The 17676-nt window shown below is 38.3% G+C and overlaps 4 protein-coding genes across 8 annotated transcripts; 1 reads left to right on the forward strand and 3 right to left on the reverse strand.

The window, feature by feature from the left end:
• Nucleotides 1–995: 995 nt before the first annotated feature.
• LOC140770763 (uncharacterized) lies at nt 996–3774 on the reverse strand. The gene is made up of 5 exons (XM_073112027.1): nt 3469–3774; nt 3171–3305; nt 2633–2872; nt 1438–1497; nt 996–1347 (listed from the first exon to the last, which is right to left on the reverse strand). The coding sequence occupies exons 1-5, from the start codon at nt 3586–3588 to the stop codon at nt 1243–1245; spliced, it is 660 nt and encodes a 219-aa protein (XP_072968128.1). The 5' UTR covers nt 3589–3774; the 3' UTR covers nt 996–1242.
• An 872-nt stretch (nt 3775–4646) lies between these two features.
• LOC140770802 (interactor of constitutive active ROPs 4-like) lies at nt 4647–7088 on the reverse strand. Of its 3 annotated transcripts, none has more exons than XM_073112080.1 (4): nt 6541–7088; nt 5963–6022; nt 5743–5875; nt 4647–5668 (listed from the first exon to the last, which is right to left on the reverse strand). In XM_073112080.1, the coding sequence occupies exons 1-4, from the start codon at nt 6768–6770 to the stop codon at nt 4868–4870; spliced, it is 1224 nt and encodes a 407-aa protein (XP_072968181.1). In that variant the 5' UTR covers nt 6771–7088; the 3' UTR covers nt 4647–4867. The 3 variants fall into 3 exon arrangements, with proteins under 3 accessions (XP_072968181.1, XP_072968182.1, XP_072968183.1); XM_073112081.1 differs by having other exon boundaries at nt 4650–5668; nt 5743–5872; nt 6541–7074; XM_073112082.1 differs by lacking the exon at nt 6541–7088 and adding an exon at nt 6110–6525 and having other exon boundaries at nt 4652–5668; nt 5743–5872.
• A 3333-nt stretch (nt 7089–10421) lies between these two features.
• LOC140770766 (heavy metal-associated isoprenylated plant protein 28-like) lies at nt 10422–11365 on the reverse strand. The gene is made up of 3 exons (XM_073112031.1): nt 11218–11365; nt 11056–11131; nt 10422–10957 (listed from the first exon to the last, which is right to left on the reverse strand). Exons 1-3 carry the CDS (start codon nt 11221–11223, stop codon nt 10596–10598), a joined length of 444 nt encoding a protein of 147 aa, XP_072968132.1. The 5' UTR covers nt 11224–11365; the 3' UTR covers nt 10422–10595.
• Nucleotides 11366–12982: 1617 nt separating this feature from the next.
• On the forward strand, nt 12983–16945 carry LOC140770988 (protein CONSERVED ONLY IN THE GREEN LINEAGE 160, chloroplastic). 3 transcript variants are annotated; one of them, XR_012106083.1, is made up of 10 exons: nt 12983–13442; nt 13562–13617; nt 13701–13797; nt 13888–13986; nt 14394–14474; nt 14665–14756; nt 15516–15608; nt 15986–16054; nt 16213–16415; nt 16508–16945. XR_012106083.1 is itself a non-coding variant. In XM_073112334.1 (9 exons), the coding sequence occupies exons 1-9, from the start codon at nt 13110–13112 to the stop codon at nt 16337–16339; spliced, it is 1047 nt and encodes a 348-aa protein (XP_072968435.1). In that variant the 5' UTR covers nt 12983–13109; the 3' UTR covers nt 16340–16945. The 3 variants fall into 3 exon arrangements, 1 of the variants encoding a protein (XP_072968435.1); XR_012106082.1 differs by having other exon boundaries at nt 16213–16409; XM_073112334.1 differs by having other exon boundaries at nt 16213–16945.
• The last annotated feature ends 731 nt before the right edge of the window (nt 16946–17676 follow it).

The raw sequence follows: 17676 nt of genomic DNA on the forward strand, positions 1-17676 counted from the left end.
ATTTTGGTAACATAGTAAAATGTTTATAATGAAAAATAATTTGATATAATATGTGATGTTATTTATATTATGATAAATTAAATTAATTACCTTTAGTGAAAGAACTGTAAAAAATAACCGTGATAAGATAATATAATTGGTGACAAAAATTACAATTTATATTTAATTTTAAAAATATTTCCTATCTTTCTAAAACAAATACAAATATCTATTCACATCAACTAGAGAAAAGTTAACAAAGTCAATTTGAATATTTTGATATCTCATTCCAACTTCACAATAAAATATCATTATCCCATATTTTGTATGCCAACATTATTCCAACGAGAATAAGAATATATATATATTTTTTAATTCTGAAATAAATCTTCATTTTATTATAATTCTAATTCAAATATTTTTGTTATCCCACAGCAAATTGGGAGAAAAGATCAGAATAGTGATTGGAATTGGCCACGGATGTTTCTTCCTCCTTGATGTTACGAGTAGTGAGTGGTGAAGAAATTTAAACGACCATCCTTGTCTAGTTATGATCTCCACATCCTTCCGTGCTTGTGGGTCTGGAAAACTAGTGATTGGCAAGTCCGTTTGTGGTTCCAAAAGTTCCCAACTATTCTATAGAAGAGGGGAAGTGGACTGTTAAACCAACTACTAAGACCTTGATAGAGCCCATTACATCAGACAAGCTTTTAGTTTAGAGATCCTATTCGGTAGTTCTACGACCGTTAAAACCACCACCATATGCTACAGAAGATAATATACCAAAGACAAACGAGACTTAGCTCAAATGGGCAAAAATTTCACCTCCAACGACATGTCAACAGAGGGAAGGAGAAGAAGACACCCTCCTCTTCTTCGGAAATGAGCTCCACCAAACTTAAAACTTAAGTGAATAAGTATCCCTCCATTTCCCTACAGTGGGGATAAAGGGTTTTCAGCACCGCTAGGGTTAAAGAAATGCAATGAAGGGTTTAAAACATAACGAGTTTTCAGAGTCTCATGTAAATCCAACTTCCATATAGTCACAGTGTGGCAGAGATGAATAATTTGAGACAGCTCCTTGACCTCGCGATAAACCTCAGGTCATCACAAACTGATAAGTTGTCTACATCTTTTGAAAGAACATCAGTTATACTATACAACGTTTGTTCTAGAGCACCCAAAATATATACATTGAGAATTATGCTACGCAAAAACATTGTAGATAGAAATTTTCTCCTGCTTGATGTATGTTGGAGATATTTAAGGGTAACCCTTCAACGGACCGGCAGCCTTCCCCAATTTTGCATCAGTCCAAGCTTTTGCAATTGTCCGTTTCATATCATTGTCGCCTTCTTCGTACATGTTCTGCAAAAGAAAAAAGAAAAAAAAAAAGCCTTGTCAATCCATCGTGACATGAGGAAGACTTGAACAAGAGAAAAGGGTAAGAAAGAATACCTTCATCAAATTCATGATCCCTGCCATTGGGTCCTTATCTTTGTCCACACTTGGCTTCAGCTGTAGATAAATAGGGAGTATGACTCATCAAGTAATTGATATTATAAGGTAAACGTCGAATCATGGAACAGGGCACACATAGTGTGGTTCATAAAAAGGTATATTAATGTGGTTGTAGACAAATAGAAAGGCTCCAGTCAAATAATCTATTTAATCCCCCCTCCTCTCCTAAACAAACAGGTCTACAAAGATGAATTCTTCAGATTGTTCCAATCTATAACTGATATGTTGAAAGGTAGTTGCGTAAGCATCAGCAAACAATGAAGGGACAAAGATATTGGAGACGTCAGAGAGGAAACTTAGAAAAAAAGAGAGGAACATAATCTATTTAAAATTTTAAACGAAAGAAAATCATTGATGCCCAATGGACAAGTGCATATCTTGTTTCTAGTGACCCAAAGTATGACAAGCTGGAACAAACTGTTCATCTCCCTTGTTCTTTTCATTTTCTCATATAAACTCAGGGTAGAAGAACAACATAACATTTTCAGGGCTTTTTGAAGAAAAGGTTGGAGGAATAGAATGCTACTGAAATGCAAGGTCCTTATCAAAGGTGTGGTTTTTTGTTGACTAATTTGTTTCATCGGTCCTTTGAGGTCCATTTAGCACTTATGCTGATTTTATGGTAATAACAAGCACAGTAAAGCTAGCAAATATAGCCATTAAATGCAAATTTGCCCTATACATTGTAATTATGAGACATGGTTCTCATCATGCTTTTCATGAGGTGAGGGTTAAAATATGATACGCATTAACTTGTATGTTCACTAGAATCACTACCTATGCTCGAAAGCATCAATAAATGCCACCACTCATGATTCATGAACCACCCCAAAAGCGAGAAATCATTTTATCTACTAATAGTAGCCCAAAGTGATTCCCCTCATAAGCCTTAACCAAAAATAAAAATGAAAAAAAAAGAGAGAAAAGATCAGCAAAACAAAATATCAGGAATGCAAGTGCATGCCTCATAAGCCATAGCAACACGTAATCCTCTCTGTGCATCATAAACACAAATATTGATATGGAAAAGTTCGCAACTTTAAAGAGTTTTGTGATAGTTGTGATTTGTCTAGTTTTAGTGAAAAGCAAAAAAAAAAAATGAAAAAGAGAAGTGACAACATTACTGGTGTACCTTGTCTTCCTTGAAGTGTAGATCCAACCAATTACCCTTTGAAGCTTTGAATAATGTTATAACAACCCTTGTAGGCTTAACTAGTAACTTGCACTTCTCAGGAACTATTTCTTTGTTTAATTTTGGTATGGCACAGCGGTAATTCTTCCCTTTGACATTATTAAACTTTACATCCACCGACATGGGCTTAAAAGTAGTCTCCACCTTCTCTTGCTCTACACCTTCAAGGAAAATATAGATCTGAAGCAGAAAAGTGAACGTAGAATGAGATCAATCTACTATGGATTAAAATATGAATGCAAACATTATCTTATATTTTTAGCAGTATATTGCACGACTAAAATTATATCTTTTACCATTAGCATGCCATGAACAAACTTCACAATTTTATTTGCATTGCCTAATTAACCAAAAGCACCTAACAATCACGAAGTTAGCATTTATAGATCATCACTCGATCAAAACATAAACCATTAATCTTACTAAATAAAATCTTTGGAATTATAGTGTAGCATTAACAAGAGAACAGAGCACATACCCTGATCTTATCGTTATCTTGATCCCAGCTAAAAGATCCTAGTGTGACATAATTCAAAGCAGTCGCTGTCGCAGATGCCTTCTCAGTAGAATTTGTAGCCTGCGTTGCTTGTGCTGCTGCAGTTACCCTCGGTAACTATCAATAAACATAAAACCGTCAAATATTACATTAATGCGATAGATAAAGAATTGGTCCATAATGAGTTTGACTTGCAACTGTTCGACGAGAGTTCCGACAGAGAGAAATGGAATATCACAATGATGATATCGAATACAGATGTATCTAGAGAAAAAGGAACCTCGGCGTCGAGATTACGGATCTCAGAGGAGAGGAAGGAGACGACACGGGGCCTCTTAGCAATGCTCTCGAGATGCTTCAGCTCCTCGATGTCCAGCCTCAGTTGCTGATGCTCCGCCATTGCCTCCTTCTTGTTCCCAGGATCGATCACTCGCAACCTTTCGATGCGAAATGGTAAGACGAACAGAGAAGGATAGAATCGTTTAATGGGATTTGGTCCCTAGGGTTTTTATCTGGAATGAGGGAAGATTCTTTAGACAGAACCGAAGCGGCGAGAGCCGAGTGGTGCAAACTCCTGGGAATGTTCCAGAATTCCGAGACTAAAATTTATTATTAAATTTCCTCTGAAAATATAACGCTCAATAATATAAATAATCTAAATTACGTAAATTCTACCGTAGGTATCCATATTTATTATTTTAAAAAATAATACTTGTATTCTAAAATAAGAATATAATATTTATTTTTAATGTAAAGTGAAAAGAAATAGAAAATTATATTGTTTTTTAAATTCAATATAAATTAAGTCGATGTGATAAATATTAAAAATAAATTAGTAATTAGGTTAAATAATATGTAATTTTAATGAATAAAATTTATATTCTATAATAAAATTATTATGATATTTGATTTTATTTTAAAATAAAAAAGTATATTTCATAATAATAAACTTATTTCTCAAATAAAAAGGAGCTTATATATATATATATATATATACACACACACTAATTTTCAATGTTGTATATTTAAATAAAATTATTAGCCAAATGCTAGATATGCTGGAATAGTTCACACTATCGGCAAATAAGAGAAATAAATATCAAATGCAGAACCTATAATAACAACTGGCCGGCTAACTGTAGCTTCATCTCGATTGCCATAAATTTCGAAGCAGCGAAGTAGGAACACAGAGCAGGGGAAGTGAGCAATATAGCACAGTTGTGTATAGATGGCGAATAGCAGCATCACCATGGACAGCGACAAGCAGACAACATCGAGGAGGAACCGATGGCAAACAAGCAAATGAGACTGTTGAGAGAGAAGGACGAAGGAGAAAGGATATAGAGGGAGAATGAGTGGGAGAAGAGAAGAGGATCATCCCACTTTAGTTTTTTTGGTGGGTTCATCAGCCCATGGGCTTCAAACAGAATGGAAGAAGAGTATTATCCCACAACCCAAAATGGCTAATGTGAGGTTATCACTTGTCAGTAGTATCATAATTCATAAACAAGGAGACAAAACCAAACCATCTTGGTTGTTCCATAACAACAAGATAACAAATACAACAAGAAGCATAACATAACAAAAGAAAGGAGGAAGAAGAAAGACTATCATCCCATATCATCAAAAACAAAAAAGGCTAGTTAACAATAATTATAATCTAAGCAAGTGAAGTCCTACTACTTCTGCTGACCCTTCTTCTTCCACAACTCCCCAAACATCTTCATCCCTCCTCCCCTCCTCTTCCCTCCCCCAAATCCCAATTCTTCTCCTCCCACCATCGGCGAACCCCACCCTACTACGCCCCCATTCCCGCCCACCAAGTGTTTGTCCATCGACCCGCACCTCCCCGCCACCCTCCTCCCCACAAATCCCTCCCCATTTCCCTCTTCCAGCACCGCCGCCGCCTCCTCCGCCGCCTTCCTCCACTGCTCCGACTGCACCCTCATCCTCCCAATCTCCGCTTCCATCTCCCTCCTCGCCCTCTCCGCCGCCTCCAGTTCCTCCCTCAGCCGCCCCGCCTTCTTCTCCATCTCCTCCTCCGCCGCCTCGACCTTCTCTCTGAGCCGCGCGTTCTCCGCTTCGAGAACCCCCACCTCCCTCTCCTTCTCCAACAGCTTCGCCTTCAGCTCTAATACCTCCCTGTCATCGATCACTTTCTCGGTCTCCTCTGTTCCTTTCTCCGCCACTTGCTCGTCATCCCTCTCGTTCTTCTCAGATTCGACGGGCACTACTACTTCGAACACGTCGGTGGCGGGAGAAGTAGTGCTGCTCTCCTCTTCCTCCTCTTTCGTCGTTGCTTCTTCTTCAACCACTTCTTGACTACTTACACTAATTTGCTTCTTAGCCTCCTCGAGCTTTACCTGCGTCTCCAACTTCGCGGCCTCCACGGAGGCCAACTCCTCTCTCAATTTCTTCATCTCTTCCTGCGCTTTGGTCAGCTTCGCCTCCAAGCTCGCCACCCTCGTCCCGCGCTTCTTCTGAACAAAAAAATTTCAAATTTCGACCGTCGGATTATAATGGACGGTGATGAATAGGAGTTTTGGGTGTGCACCTCGGGAAGCGGGCTGCGAGGGGAGCTGGCGTTGCGGTGGTGCGAGCTATTGGATTCGGAACAGACGGTGGGCCGGAGGTGGAGCGGCGCCCGCGGGGACTGCCGCTGCTGCGGCAACTCGGAGGAGCCTCTGCTATGAGTAAATTAGAGATTAATTATTTAACTGCCGTAAAATAATAGGAAATTATACGAATTAATGCAGCAAATAGTGTTTAATTACCTCGACCTCGGCATGTGGGTTACGTGATGTAGCTCAAAGCTCCAAGTATTTGTCGGCCTCCTGAAACGTTAAAAAAAGAAAGAACGAATGAGATGTTAGGGATGGCAGTTTTATATATAAACCTTCTACACTTTTCTTTATCAATACCAAGGTTGAAATTTGAAATTGGAAACTCCACCAAGTATATACACTCTTTATGTCATATTTTTAAAGTTGAATTGGATAAGATAAGACGACGCCCACATGGTGTGCGGGAGCCTGCCTCTCATAGCATAGCATAGCATTCATGTCACCGGCTCCTCTTTACTTCTCTGCTCAGTTAGTACAGTACGTATATCATTCAAATTCAAAAGGGGCATTCCTGTTCATTTAGAGAGATCACAGGAGATCTAGCAGCATTGTCTCGTAGCTTTCGCAACCTTTGAGCATTGCCAAAGGACCACAACATAAGGGTTCAACTGAATCCATTGATCAACTTATTTTTGCTAGCAAAGCTTAGATAGATATCACAACTTGGAAGAGAAAAAAGAAAAAGTAGAAGGGATAAGATGATGAACAAGGAAACAAACAAAACTTACCTGAAGATGAATCTCCTCAGACCATCAAATAAACCTCCAACTTGGTATAAATTTCCCCCCCAAGAGAAATGGACCTGACAAGCTCTCAAGAGAAGAGAAGAGAAGAGAAGAGAGGCGAAAGAGGACAAAGGATAAGAGAAGAGAAAGCCAAAGGTACTTATAGAGGGTGGACTCATAAAAGAGAGAGTGTGTGTTCTTTTTGGGGGCACATGTGTGGTTTTGGTTGGCATTTGCTATTTTTGTTTACTGAGCAGCAAAGCATTCAGGATCAGTGGCTGAGATGTTACTATAACCATGTCTGCTGTTCGTAGTGAAACAGGGAGAGTTTTGAAGCGTGCATTTGAATTAAAGTGTCGTTGCTTTGGAATCGGGGACGACAAATAAATAGATCTCCAACGGTCCTCGCGCTCTAAAATCTCTGCCTCTTTTTGTCTCGGAAAGCTAACCTATTTTGTCATGTCTTCCTTATTAACGTGATCTTCTACTTTCACGGTCGCAGGAGTTTCTCACTCGTCAGCCTTCTCTTTGCATCCAAATCTTCCGGACTGCACCTAATGCTTCTCACAAGAAATAACAAAAAGTAAGAAGCAAATGATACATTTGCTAAAAGATCCATGAAAAAGGGATAGAAATAACATTTCTATTGTAAATGGGTAATTCTTATATTTGTTTGGTTTATGACAGAATATGATGAACCAAAAGTCCAACTACTCGGATGACACTAACAATTAAAATGATTTACAATTTAGTCAACTTAAGGACAAAGGCAGTATCACTATCGCCTTAAACTAGAATTGCTTCAGGGGAGAGGAAGCTTTGCATAGGGCCACCGACAAGGCAGTGGTGATAGGCTGGAGCAATTAAACCTACCAATCCATCTCAAGAACCATGTGCTATGCCATGCTCATCAAAAGATTAAAATCAAAGATACAGATAGTGAGTGACTGTTGGATTCTCACAGTATCCACCACCAACTTTTGACTGGAAGAGGTATGGGGTGCCAGCAACGATTCATGTAGATGAGAAGAGACAAACATTGCATGTGATCACACTGGATTTGGAGAGCCCACTGATCTCTCTTTTTCCTAAACAACCTACTTCCCCAACTAAGCTATTAATGACGATGGCAAGGCCCCACAGCTCACCCACTGATGGGAGAAGACAATCCTCATGCATCATGGGCTTCGAAATTGACACAAATGAAAGTAGTATGATTTGGTATGAGATTAAAAGTAGACAGTGGATTATAGTACACTTAGAAAGAAACTGGAGAAACAAACTACTTCCAACTACTTTCCTTACTGCTGAAGACTTGAGTTATGAACATCATTAAGTACAATGGGGGCAGCCTAAAAAGATTAAATAGAAGATTTTAGACAGTTTATAACATTCAACAACGCGACTCCGTGAATAACCTTCCAAATTACGACATTATTACATGAGAAATTTTTTGTCACTGGGTTGTCATCACTCCCAACTCGTATATAGACGTGTCCATTCCCTTGCTGCATCATCCCAGAAAAGTTCCACGAAGATAAACAAGGACGTAAAGATCAATTAATATATGATACACAGAAATTGTGCTAATATCACAGATATTATGGACTGAAATGGTGTGACTCATGGCAGAACTGGGAGTGTAACTTATTGCTTTACCTGTTTCTACAGCCTCTGCTTCGTTTGTCTTCCAGTGCTTTGCGATGTTGTCAGACAGTGGATCGTCTGGGTTTGGCGCACTGAGAAGTGCCTGAATACTGGAAATTATCAAGTAATAATATGCTGCATCAGTTAATATACAAAAGGACTAGGCAAATGAAAAAAAAAAAAAAAAAGACAGCCAGAAATAAATGAAATTGAAATATTCATGAACAATTCAATATTGTTGACTCCTCTGTAGTACGTATCGTGAATACAGACATGAAAACAAGATAAAAACAGGTTAAGAAACAGTGGAAAACTGATACATGAATTATGGAACATCAGTACTGTCATTTATTGATATGAATTCTGGATTGGACAATGATAAAGAGAAATAAGTGGTGAACAGTATAAAAGTATACTTCTCTAGATGAAACTTATTTATTGCAGTACCAGCATGAGGGCACAGAGGAAATAATCACAATCACCTCAAAAGAACAGTTCAAATCTGGAGCGCAGGACTCCATTTGTCCTTCAAAATATCAAAGCATATTCTTCCAAGCTGCATAAATCAAGTTGTCGAGTTGAACTAGGAGCTAGTTGGAAAAGTAAAAGAAAATGAGGAATGGTTACTTGCCTTGTTAATGTTCCGATGATGTATTTTGGTGAGAAAGCGAACCTGTTTCAGTAGCAACCAAAACAAAATACGTAACAGCTAAGCAGAATTGCAAATCAGCACGATAGAAACTGAGCATAAGCAATATAGTATATCCTTGATGCCTAGTGGAAGGGCCATAGGGCTATAATGCAACTACAATACAACAGTTTTATAGAAAATGACCAAGTTCATAATCAATTGCTGATGCAGAAGCTACAAAAAGGAAGGGGGGGAATGGAACTACTAATTTTCTTCCTTTTCTGAGATAAGAAGTGTGATAAAACTGCCCAGTAATAGTTAGTTGTGTATGTGTATGTAGACGAACCAATCTGCAGAAACTAATTAGGATACTGGAAAGGAAAACATTGGCAAAGTAGACACATTTATCTTCCAGTTTCTTTAAATACCTATAATTTTAGAATCATTTATCAGATCGATACTGTTTTTTTTTTTTGGTAGAAATTATGCTTGTTCCATCTTCAGATATATCAAGGATATATATAGCAGCTGTATAGGATAAGTTGTGGAGTGTCAATTTGTCAACTAAGATGGTTTAAAATGCCCAGCAGAGATAAAATAGTACACCAATATGGAGAAGTGACTGTATTAAAGAAGGTGTTATTGAGACTTGGGAGTAAGGAGAACACAGAATAACAATTGATTGTACGTACGTACCATGGCAAACAACTTCTCCTCTGATCTCCAGTTATCTTTGAATCCATTTGTAAATGAAAGGACTCAATGAATTTCACGTAATAGAAGTCCAACTCTCCATCAGAATCCTTTACACTCAAAAACCAATCTGACTGATCAGAAAGTGTGACAAGGATTCTTTGGGTTAAATGTGAGCTAGCATTCATGTGACACAGAACTTAACTAGTTGACTGATTATGTAAGGTGTAGTTCCAATTATGATGCATATGCATAAAACCTATAACTGGGAGAATTAGCTAACTCCATGTGTAAAAATTAGAAGAAAAAGAAAATCCTCAATACTCACTGCACAAAATGAAAGTATTCTAAATTGGTTGAATCTCCAGACATAATGTGAGTATGTTGATGTGCATAAGCAAGCAGAACCTATTTGACTTATAGGGGTTGTTTAGTTGAAAGCTTTTCTAAATGCTGTATTAATCTAAAAACTATTGTTTGTTTGGTGCATTAAATTTGAAACATAGTGTTTTGAAAAATTAATTGAAATACTATTGTTTGTTTTTGTTTTCTGCTTACTTTCACTTACTGTTTTTGCTTCTACTTTGTTTGTGTATTTTTATTAGGATTTAAGGGTGTAATCGTGCCGATTTGTTTCTAGCTTTGGGTTAATGACGAAGCTTGGCCCAATTAATCGAGATCAAGGATTAACGAGTCGCTCAATAACAATAATTTTGTTGAATCTTAAGACACTGTCAAACCTAAATATACTTGATAGGTAAAACACAACCGCTAATCTATAACTGTAGTTTTTTTCACTAAATATACAATACCAAATCTTATCAAGCTAAACATGTTCAAACTTGATCAAAAATTAATTTTAAGGTTAAAAGATATTGTTAAAAAATGACTCATTTAACTTAGAGCCGAGAGCTTTATTCCAGCTGAGAAGTCGTCGAGCTGAAAACTAGTAACCATTCCTTAAAAAACTAAAGCTGTGGAAATAAACATCATTCAGTTCCATACAAACTCAACTGAACTCAAGCAAACTGAAAAAATAAAATAAAAAAAAGTATTAAGAATTTAATAATATCACATGAGATAATCTTCACATAATAGAACAGCCGTTAGCGTTCTCATCACTAAAGATATCCCCAGCCCTCTGACCAACTACGGCCGAGTGGTTTGGGTAGGCATGCATGCGAGAGTCATCGTAGCCGTGCTTGTAGTAGTTGTAGGATGACGACGCCGCCGGATAGCCGCCGTAGCTGACGTGGCTCTGAACCAAAGCCGGGTGGTGTTGTTGTTGGTAGTAGTATTGCTGGGTTTGGTGCTCCCCGTTGTACGTATAAGGCCAGAGCACCGCCCTCCTCCCCGTCTTCCTCGCTGCCTTGAGAACCTTCTTCTGGTCTACCCGCCCTGTGACCGTAACCTTCTGCCTTCCCATATCTATCTCAACTTCATCCACCCCTGCTTAGTTTGACAAGTTGATAAACTTTATTAAGTTGATTAACTCTATTAAGATTATATATACATATACATATATAACCTTTTTGAGTTAAAAATACCTTCAAGCTTCTGAATCGCCTTCCTTATCTTGCTCTCGCAGCCGGCGCAGTCCATGTGAACGCACATCTCGACGATCTACACGCACAAAAGAACCGAAACCCAAATCTTATAGACGAATCCATGCAAAACTAAACACTTTTTTGAGAGCTAAAGAAACTCACCGTCATCGTAGTGTTTATCTGTGTAGAACTCGCAGCTCTTTCTCCTTTTACTCCAACGACAGTTAATGCAAGGCAAATAGATCCAACTCTTGGATTCGATGAGTACTGGAAGCTCGACTGGCATAAATATATATAGAGAGAGAAGAGAGACGCGTCGTGGTTCTTACTTCTTAGTACTATCCAGTCTTATAAAACTAATTATTCCACCGACTATTCCAGCTCATCGTTAAGGGGCCTTCCCCAGCCAATGGGAGAGCTCCGCGTTTGTACCTTACGCGCAAAGTCTGCGGTACGTGGGGGAATACCTCGTTACAATTGAGCCGTCCAAACAGCAATCGGCAAGAACACCAACAACGTTACGACGTGTTAGTCCGTGGTGCTTCCACGTAGGCGTCATGGATGTTTGCTGTTTGATAGGAGGAGCGACCGGCCCCACGGCGGCCGGATCTTGTCACGCGGTTCCTTCGGGGAGTGAATTTGCCGTTGCTTTCCATTTCCTCGTTCGCAGGTGCAACGTTCGGTGAGATGGCCGGGCGCTCATCACACGTTATATGTGATTAGCTAGCTCCCAAACAGAAGTTAAGCTAGTTTTTGATATATATATATATATATATATATATATATATTGCTCTTAAGTGACAAATAATAACTTTATACACAGTGATGTCCCAATAAGAAAACTGACAAAATTCAAAAGATCTTGTCTTCCGGAGCGGAGACAAATTTAGGGGGCCAAGCAATTGGAAATTTTTAAAAATTAAGGGTCGAAATGAAAATTAACACTAATATATATTATATTATCGTCCATGAATCTGAATAACAGAGCAAATTATGGGGCCACAGGCTCACAGCATGTGATCACATGGGAATGGGTTTCTTTGGTTTTTTTAATTTTTTTTGAGTTCCATGAGATATATTTTTAAAATTATTTATGAGACCGTGGGCCCGCACATGGACGGAACTAAAAATCAAATCGGTTCTAAATATTGCTAAATAATTATTTTAAATTAAATGTCGCTAAGATTTATTTTAAACTCTCGTGTTGTCGAATTGCTATTCTAAGCCAATCGTTAAATTATTAACTGGATCGATCTTCTGAGCCAAACTATTAAATCACTAAATAATATATTTTATAATACTATTTGAGATCAGAGTATAACATAATAAAGATCACTGGCCAAGGAAATGGTTCGGAGAAAAGAGACAGAGGAAATGGATTCTCTTAGTCGGCGTTTTCGGATTGGGTAAGCAACTGATCGACTTTTTAAAGTCAAACAGTGGATATCGTGCCACATATCCAGATCGTACGGACTCTTATACGTGGACTGGTGGGGGGGAATCCTTTCGCGTGGCCAGATCGTGGCTTCGTTTTTCACGCCTTCTTGATGCCAGCCCAGATAGAATTTGGGCTTGGTTCGTCCAAATCCTCATGGGCTCGAGCCCCACCGCCAAATGTGTGTGATTAATTTTGATAGTGCGACTAGAACATCTCCAATAAGAACAATTATTTATTGTAACGTTGAATAATGTTCGAACTATGTAAGATTAAACGTTAGAGTTAGCTATTATATTGGGCATCCTCCTTTTTATTTAGTAAACTAGTAAACAAAATAAAACTAGTTAAGATGAAAGTAAATTTAGTATCTTCCTCAATGCACTATTTTGCGAAAAATATATAATGTGATCTACACAAATTAGAGGTTCAGAATTCGAGCTACAAAAATTATCTTAAAAAGGATGGTTCTTTTATGCAAATATCCAAAGATTCTATACGATTGGACTGCGAGGAGGACACCTCGACTCAGCTCCTAATCGTACATTTCTTCTTCGTTCGATCACATTCACTCCTCAATTACACTACTCCCAGATATTTGCCTCGCGCCTCGCCAACGATGGCAATCCTAAGCGCCGCCGCCACCGCCGCCGGTTTCCGCCGCACGCACGTGAGGTCGGATTCTTCCCCTGTCCCCGACGAAACTAACGCTCCCCTTCCGACCAAGGTGGTGCTCCCCAAGGGAAAGCCGCTCAAGTGGTCGACCGGGGTCGCCCCCGGCGAGTACGGGGGTCCGCCTACCACCACCAAGCTCCGCAAGTACTGGGGTGGCCGTGGCGACGAAGATCCCGTCACTGCCACCGACGACTTCATCTGGAATAAGGATTTCCTCTCCCGAATGCAGCGCCTCCTGAAAGAGGATTCGTCTACCCCTAATCCCCCAATTTCCTTGGTATCTCCCTTTTTCTTCGGTCAAATTTGGATCTCTGTATTGGGTTGGATTGCTGTTTAGCTCGAATTCTCGTTGTCAAAATTTGATATTGAGGTCGTTTCAATGGTTAATTTGAGCAGAAGGAGGAGGAGGATTCCGGGTTTCTTAGTCTTAATCGAGCAATGAACCTGAACAGGTTTATCCTATCCTGCCCTACCACCTGCCTCTAAGAAGTTGTGTTGCTTCTATATTTGTTTAATCATTTGTGACGTCTTGCAGCGTCGAGATTGATTTGAGTAACGAGCTGAAGCCACCGACAAAACCAGTGTTGGAACAGCAGGTAGAGGCTGCAAGGCTCGGCCTATCCACCACGCAAGTGAGATGTTCTTGCTTTGATTGCGAAACTTGAGGTTTATCGGGTTTAAGTTCTACTAAATGCTAAGTAGCTATTTGAATGTTTAATTAGAGTCCAAATGGTGGCGCAGCACCAAGATGGAGATTGGCTCCAACACGACGAGAGCAGGCAAAATGGGACAGGGCAAGTAAGGGTGCCACTGGTGGCAGTGTAAGCACCACTCTGAAAATGGCACCTTCTTTTTTTAAACAGTCCATTAGTATGATTAGATAATTATGGCCTTTTTTCAGTTCTTCTATCAATTTCATTTATATATGCTTTTATATTAGCTTGTTGGCCTAAGACTCAGAAGCAGGAAGAAACTTCATTGCTTAATCTCTAATTTGATTTTTGCGTTATTTATGGCTTTCATTATTGGAAAGCACCCAACTCTGAGCCACTAATTGGTCATTTAACTGGCAAATGCATATTGTTTGGATCTGAATTGAATCCAAATGTCCAATGGCAATGAGTAGTGAGGTTTAAGTAATTATCCACAGCATCAGTACAATATTTTCAAGTCAATTATTTCTTGATAGAACTCAAATGGTGCATCCTGTGTTTATGTGCTATTTTAGGATGAAATATTACGTGAATCAAGGAGGGAACGGGGTGATCCCAAGGTATTGGCAGCTCAGTCTCGAGAGCAGTATTTCAAGGTATCCTCTTTGCATAGTGTTGGCTGAGTGGATTATTTTTAGATTGGTAATTGTAAATTTGACTGCATATACACTTATCACCATCTCTGTAAGTTAAGAGTTAAATTATGCAAGTATAGTAGCTTACAATCCCTCGTGCAAAGAATATCATGGTTCATTAGTTGGTAATTATAACTGTATTCTCTTGCAGTTGAAGCAGAAGATGCAAAGTCTTACACTAGGGGTTGGTGGCATTGGTGTAGTATCAGCATACATTTCCTACTCACCAGAAGTTGCGGCAAGGTATTCTATTTATCTATTATTAAAGTAATGGTGAAGTTCAAAATTTAAAACTGTAGATATTTCCTCTTTTTCATTGTGTTTTTTTTCTTCTTGTACTTCCTTATTTTTTATAGTTGCAATAATCTACTGTATGCTATTTCTTCTAAGTTCATAAATTGAGGTTTTTATTTATGATTTTCATCATGTTTTAATGGGAGAATCATCTGCAGGGAATTCTCAAGTTTTGTTTTCTGAATATTAAGTATGATGATACATCGTCTGCATCCCTAAAATGTGACAATTAAATCCTTTTAAGACAAGCACACAATATGTGTTCATGATTGAATTTATGAGCTTATGATCAATTGTGATTTTCCAAGATAATGAATCATAAAGCAAAACGAAGGGACTGAAGCTGGCTAGACTCTTGAATTTAATCGTAGCATTAGTCTGAGAAACTTTACATAGTTGGTGTCTGCCCAGATGCCCCCTAGGAAAAGCAACATGGATATTTAGAAACATTATATGACAGAATGATTTGCCCAATGAAAGGGTTTGAAAGCAATTATATTAAAATTTCTGCTCCTCAAAGTATATTGTGAGCATATGTGCAAGCTGTTGAGTAGTTTATATTTCAATTATGTTCAGGAGCAACAGCTACGTTGTACTCTTACTAAACTGGAAAATATAAAATCTGAGGTTTAGCTTGTATGATTGTTATCATCTCTCTCACTATATCTCTAATTTTGCAAAATCACATAATTCAAATCCTTTCTTCAGCTTTGGCGCAGGGTTGATTGGTTCTCTGATATATATTCGAATGCTCAGCAATACTATTGATTCTATGGCAGATGGAGCTAAAGGACTTGTCAAGTATGTACTTTCTACTTTATTTAGTTGTAGAATATATGTTTATACACGTTACAGCAATTATTCAGGACTGTAACGGCAGTAGTGCAACTCATTTGCAGACATCAGCTATAGATGTGCATGTACAAATTAGTCAAAGGTTGGACAACCTCCTCTTTTAGGATGCTTGGAGATAGAAACACATGCATGTATATTTCCAAGGGTCACGTCAGTCTAATAGAGTTTGACCCTTCAAAGCACTGGGCTACTAGAGCTTCACCATTAAGTTGTTCCTAGATTACATGTTTTTGTTAATGGCAGGAGTTTTGGTCGTTTTGATACTCTTGCAAGGTCTGGCGCCTATAAAGATTACATTATGTTTATTCTGAATATATCTGCAGGGGTGCTGCTGGACAACCAAGGCTACTGGTTCCAGTAGTACTTGTCATGGTGTACAATAGGTGGAATGAGTAAGTATACATCTGAAATACTTCACCTATCTTCTTCTTGTGCCAACTAGCTGTCAAATTAGTATCTGACTATCAGCTTTCACTGGGGTGCCTTCTAAATGCCCCTCAATTTCTTTCATTTTTAAATTAGATTGCTAACATCCTCTATTCCAAACCAGGATACTAGTTCCAGATTATGGTCTCATGCACCTGCAGCTGATACCAATGCTCCTTGGCTTTTTCACATATAAGATTGCTACTTTTATTCAAGCTATTCAGGATGCTGTATCTGTAGTTGAAAAGTAGCAATCTTGAACGTCAAATTGTGCAGAGCTGTACACTTGCATAAATGTCGATGCTGCTACGTGCATTAATGGTAGAGGTTATGTTTCCACAGCATTAATGGCAAGTTTCTTGTAGGGACAAGCCAAAATTGGGAGCAATCTGATTAAAATTACGGTACAAATATGGCAGGTTTATTTTTGACAAATCTGTATAGAAGATAGGAATTTCATAAGGCATAATCAAGAAGAAACATGCAAAATTCTATTACTCGCTGCTACAAGGGCGAAAGGAATAAGCTGATGGATGTCCTTGTTCTACTTATAGCTGGGGGAGTCGGCATTGAAGCTCGAGAGAGGTAAATTATTTGTGAAGGCCAGAGCCTACAGACATGCTGCAAATAACTATTTCTGTCTGAGTTAATTGATTATTGTTTTCCGTTACGATGATGCATATCTTGCTGTACTATGAGGACATCCCATAGACCTCCTTTTTTAATATTGGGTCTTGCAATGAACGATGGACCATCATGCCTTGATGGCTTATGAAAATGATGGATATTTGTAAGTCTTCCTTGTAGTCAGCTACTTTTCCACACTCAATATTATCAAAAAGAAGATCTGATAATTATATTTCTCAGGTTGCAAGTTTTGCCATTCACGGTTCAATGACTTCCAATACCAACTATCAGCACTCGTGATAGGTTGTGTTTTGACTAAACCTATGTCATCTGTGGACTTGGCATTAACTCAAAAGGGTTAGCACCATGATAGGCGTATACATATTGTTAATAAAATAACTTGAATAATAACTATAACTCACGCATAATCATCTGACAAAAAAGAAAAAGAGGTTTTGGTGCTTAAATAATTGCTCTTTTTTTATTAAAAAAAAATTCTAATGACAGAAAAAAAATAGCACTTGTCCTCTATTATCTTAGATGCATGCACAATTAGCTTGTCAACTAGTAAACCAGATGGTACGCATATTTCTTTGACGCTAACGACTTCTCAAATGTGTTCTCACTTTCATTAAAAGTTTCCAAATAATCCATCTGACCAACCTTCTTGAAAACAAGAAGAAAAGGAGAGTGTATCTGACAAGGAAAAAAAAACACGGATTTATTGCAGCTGTGGTCCAATAATTTTCCTACACGCATTACTTGGCAATCTTAATTGACCCCAAACCATTTCCACTAAAAATTCTAATTTTTTTTAATGAGATTTATCATTTGATTATATCGAGAAATGGATTCATACAAAATAGTTGATAATAGAGACACCAAATGGATGTTAGACATGTATAAAATGGGTTATTAAAAAAATAGAACACGTATAAAATGAGATACTAATAAATTAGGA

Source organism: Typha angustifolia, chromosome 11, assembly GCF_048772165.1.
Source record: "Typha angustifolia cultivar Huaian chromosome 11, ASM4877216v1, whole genome shotgun sequence".
Lineage (NCBI taxonomy): Eukaryota > Viridiplantae > Streptophyta > Magnoliopsida > Poales > Typhaceae > Typha > Typha angustifolia.